Source organism: Sinocyclocheilus rhinocerous, unplaced genomic scaffold, assembly GCF_001515625.1.
Source record: "Sinocyclocheilus rhinocerous isolate Xijiao unplaced genomic scaffold, SAMN03320098_v1.1 scaffold1476, whole genome shotgun sequence".
NCBI classification, from domain to species: domain Eukaryota; kingdom Metazoa; phylum Chordata; class Actinopteri; order Cypriniformes; family Cyprinidae; genus Sinocyclocheilus; species Sinocyclocheilus rhinocerous.
The window spans coordinates 143,188-147,958 of record NW_015659224.1 but is presented as its reverse complement, the minus strand read 5'-3'; the positions used below and the strand labels follow the sequence as shown (position 1 = coordinate 147,958).

The 4,771-nt window shown below is 36.3% G+C and overlaps 1 protein-coding gene across 1 annotated transcript in view; it reads left to right on the top strand.

The window, feature by feature from the left end:
• Positions 1-277: 277 nt before the first annotated feature.
• Positions 278-4,771, top strand: part of LOC107723324 (calcium-binding protein 7-like) — an 8,604-nt gene continuing 4,110 nt past the window's right edge. The window contains exon 1 of the mRNA XM_016531888.1: positions 278-302. Coding sequence (XP_016387374.1) covers positions 278-302 — 25 coding nt within the window. The remainder of the gene's footprint in view (positions 303-4,771) is intronic.

The window sequence follows — 4,771 nt, the reverse complement described above, 5'->3', positions numbered from 1 at the left end:
CTAAATAAATTATTGTAACAGTCAAAGTGTTCTTTGCTACTGGAGCAAAAAATACATTTGTTGAAGTTTCCATTCACCACTACAGAAGTTTACCCAACTTTCACTTCTTAGAACCGTGGAAATGTGAGAAAAAAATATATACATTTTGATTTATTGCCAAATTACTAGAAATATCAGGCATATCTGAGGTGCATGTTTTCAAGCAAGCTAAATAAATGATTTACTCAGTTGTAAAGGTTAGTTTCCCCCCCTTCCACATGTAAATGAGAGGGCACTAATGAAGTCAAAAACCGATGCCAGCAGTGAGTGGTTACACCAGATGTGTAAAGAGATTAGATGAGGCTGAATCAAAGTCAAGGCCAATCTTATCTGATCAGTTTGATGAGAACTGTACACCAGCTCCACCAACTCTAAATAAATTATTGTAACAGTCGAAGTGTTCTAATTGCATCATGAGGACATTTAGAGACTGTGGGGGTCCTGTAGGACCTCAGAACTCATGTGAGCACAACACAGAGCCGACAGTAAACAAGGACGTTCAAGGACGACATCCAAGCTGTGATATCTGCACTGAGGCAGCAGTGCTCATAATGATGACAGAAACAATTTCAACCAACACAGTCTTCTTATGGTTTGCTTGATGTTGTCTCCAATAAGAACTAGAGGGCAGTTAATAGTAATGAAAACCTCAGAGAGAAATTCCTCTTGAGGTTGAGATTAGTCCAGTTAACAGCGTCATTGTTGAGTATTTAGAATGGAGGAAATTATTTCAAAGTGTTTTTCTGCATTTTTATGCACAGTCACAACATACTTTTGTTGTTCAAAAACAAATTAAACGTAAAATTTGATTACTTACAGAAAAAACAATTCAGTAATATTTGAGTTCAAATCAGGTTAGTGTTTTTTTTTGCGGTAAGAAACTTACCGCAATAACTGAAAGTTACTATTGTTTAGGAAAGATGTCATTAATGTATTGCCCTTTAATAAAATACTCACAAAAATATCCTGAAGATTAGGGGGTGTTCAGAGACATGACGAACATTTCTTATTTCAATATGTCAGACTGATTTCATGCTATGACTGGTTAGAGACTTATTTGCATTATGTCATAGTTCTGCTCTCCTGGGAGGCATAAATATCTTTAGCTGAGCACATTAGTTGGTAAGTTTATGCATTCACCGAGACTCTTATGCAAAATACATTCTTAAATAAAACACCTCACTTCCTGAGTGATATTCGCATATTTAGGAACATTTAAATGACCTTATTATTTATATTACTGAGGTGGGCTGATGCATTATGTGAACAGTAATTACAGTGTCCATAAAACAGGTTGAAAAAAAATGTGTTTATTTTACTGTGATCAATTGAGAAAAAAACTTTAATATGATAATTATTAGGTAAGACCCAACTCACCAGAGTCAACCCAAAAGAATTAGGTCAAACTATCATAGAGTTTAAATTATTAGAGCAGATTTCACATTATCAAGACTCGCTGAGCCTTTTTATTGGGTTAATTTATCTGAGTCGCCTTTGTTTGATATAACCCAAATCATTACTGGGTTGAAATGAATCATTGCCCTCTACATGACACTATCTAAGTCATAAATCTCAAGCAAATATGCCTCTGTGGAACTGTTTGTAGTAGGAAATTTAATTTAGAGAAATACATTAAAATTTTGTTGACAAAAGACATTAGGACCAGAATAGGAGGTACGAGTAGAGACAAAAATTATTTTTATGCTCTTTTAATGATACATTTTAATGCTTATATTTCATTTTCGCTCTGCATTAAAATTTCAAGGTGACCAATATAAAGATTTATTTGATTAAAATCTAAGATTATATAAGAATATAGGTACATCATATCCAAGTGTCAATTAGTCAAATTTTATCATATATTATGGACACCTTCTGCTCAATAGACCCTAAGCTGTTTTGTCTCTTGATAAACTGATTATATTCTGAACACATGTGGACTTCTATTAAAAAAAGAAAAAGCAGCAATGAACAGTCATCCATGTAAATGCCTCTCTAGGCAATTACAGAGGCAATCAATATTCCCAATAGTGTTTGAGACAGTAAACGGTTACAATGCAATACAGGTTGCATTTATGAGGTTTTGAAGTATCTCTCTCTGCTCTGTTAGTTTAACAGATTAAATTTTTCATGCTGTGAAATATGGTACTGCTTTGTTTTATCAATGATGTTTTTCTCTGATGCAAGCAAAATTGTCAACAAGTACCGATCTATCAGACAAAGACATAAACTAATGTTTTGCTACATCATTTTAGTACAATCAAAAGAAACTATGACAGAGTGACGAGCATCAGAACAGACTCTTCCATTCCAGTCAGGATATTTTGCCTTTCCCTTGATCCAGTTTGCTCTAGAACCAGTGCACAGTTTTAGGAGGACTAAAGACTACGGTTGAAAGAATTTAGGAGATTTCAAAGAGGATGTGAATTAAAACACAAACCACGTCACTTGCAATTAAACCAAATCAATACATGCATCTCCACTAGGAGTGAAAAGGAATTTAAGAGCTCTCTGCTCATGAAACTTTGTTTTTTTGTTGTTGTTGTTTTTTTCAAAGTTTTAGATGTTAAACCACTACAGAGACCGGCTTAAATCAGTAATCCCACTGTTATCATGCCCTTGACCAAGACACATAACCTCAGATCATTATAAGAAATTGATCTGGAATTAGTGTACTATATATCTACTTGGATTAAAAAGGGATGGCTAAATGGCAAATTTCTAAGTCAGAGCAGTGAAGAAAAAATGAGGTATAACTTCTCCACCATATTCAAACGCACGCTAACTGCTTCCAGACTTCCTGATGGCAGCTGTCAGATGGACATTTGACTTGAGAGACATGGGGAAAGAGTCAGGTGCAGTAGAGAGAGACCAGTGCTGAGACAAGCTGTCAAACAGTCCAACACCACAAGCTGAAAGCTTAGACAGGGCGGCAGTTTCTCAACATTCTGAATAATGAGCTGCTGCAAGCCTTCAACACATGCAGAACAACATATTCACAGAAAAGACTTGTGCAGAATTTCTCTATTTAAAAGTTTGGATTTAAAGTGATAATACATAAGTAGGCCTATGCACAAACACACATCTTTTAATAATATCTGACCTTGAGCAGTTAAAAGGGAAGAAATATAGCACTTGCCATGTGCAGCGCTAGAAATGGGCGTTTATTGCCTATTGTCATGCCTGTTAATTTAACCTCAATTGAAATCATTCAGAGCTGCAGTTCTGCTTTATAAATCACGCATGGCTTTGCAAGCCACATTTTACCTATTTGTATAACCTCTAGTCCTTTATTCTGCCCGTGAGTAAAAGCTAATTTCATTTATTATAAAGAAACTTTGGAAAATGTTAACTTTGGTTCATCCAGATGCAATAACTATCGAATAACAGAGATGCAACTCTTAAAACAAAGCAACTTTTTGATTTTTTTAATCGGAACCTCATAACAAAACTTAAACAAACTCTGAAACGGACATATACATTTTACCTAGGTGTTACAAATACTCAACTGAGACTAAAGTTATTAGGACCGTTTTAACACAGTAACATTTTTACTGTAGACCTAATATTTCATGGTTTTCATCATATAAATTACACCTCGCACATGTAATATTTTAAAATGTATTATAAAGTGTATTATATTAGACTAGAATACTTCATTAAACGATAGGGCCCGATGCGCTTCCATAGAGAAATGGAAATCCTAAATATACACTGATCTTAGAACTACCCTGCTGAAAAAACAATAGAACCATGCACCACAGAAAATTCTAATGGTTTCCACTACAAATACCATTACAAACCATCAACTTTTAACCATTAAAAATGGTTTTCTGTAGTGTGTTTTGGGACATACTCCATTAGGGTTTATTGGTTTTAACAAGCCACTAATAGAAGGTGACCAATTTCCAGTAGAGACCCACAGGTTCCATTACTGTTTCCATTAAAACCAATACAAGTCCCATAACCAGTAAAACCATTACAAATGTTGTGATGGTGTCTATTGTTTTTTTCAGCAGGGTGCTTATTCAGCTCAGTTCACACTCGCTGAGTTACCGACAAACAACAAAACTGAAGAAAAAAGCTTTTGGAAAAATTGAAAGAGTTTGATTGAAAGTGGCCTTTGGTATGTTACTCACGTTTGAGCGCGCGCGTATAGTGTAGGCGAGTGACTTTGGCTGGAGGGACACGCATCAGGCGATCGCGCATTCGTGGATCAGACCTCACCGAGGACGCAGCGGAGCACAGCTTTCTTGGATTTCTGATTAGCATCTCGAGTTTGCGCAAATCAATTATCATCAGTCATTTTTAGTAAATGCACACGTTATTTGGCGTTCTGTAACGGAGGATCTATGTTTCTCGTGTGGTTTGTCGTTTACTTAAGAGCATGCCACATTTTCTCCGATGTACCTAATGGACAAAAATAATTAAAATGTTAGAATTCTCGGTGATTGGAATGCTTCAACATATTCTGATTTGTACAACTCGAGACCGTTCGACTACCTGTAGGATTTCATCAAGCGCGTGAGGGAGGCGGTGATGCCCAGGAGGTAATGCGCATTAGTATAATGTGACACAATTCAGGGGGGTTTTTTTTGCGCTCGAACGGAGGTTTCTGTGCACATCGTGCACATCTGTACCCGGTGAATATAAGCTAATGGAACCACCGTAATCTCAAGGAGAGCTTACGGCACGTTGTTTTCGAACAGGCGTTGGGATGCTCTACGTTTAT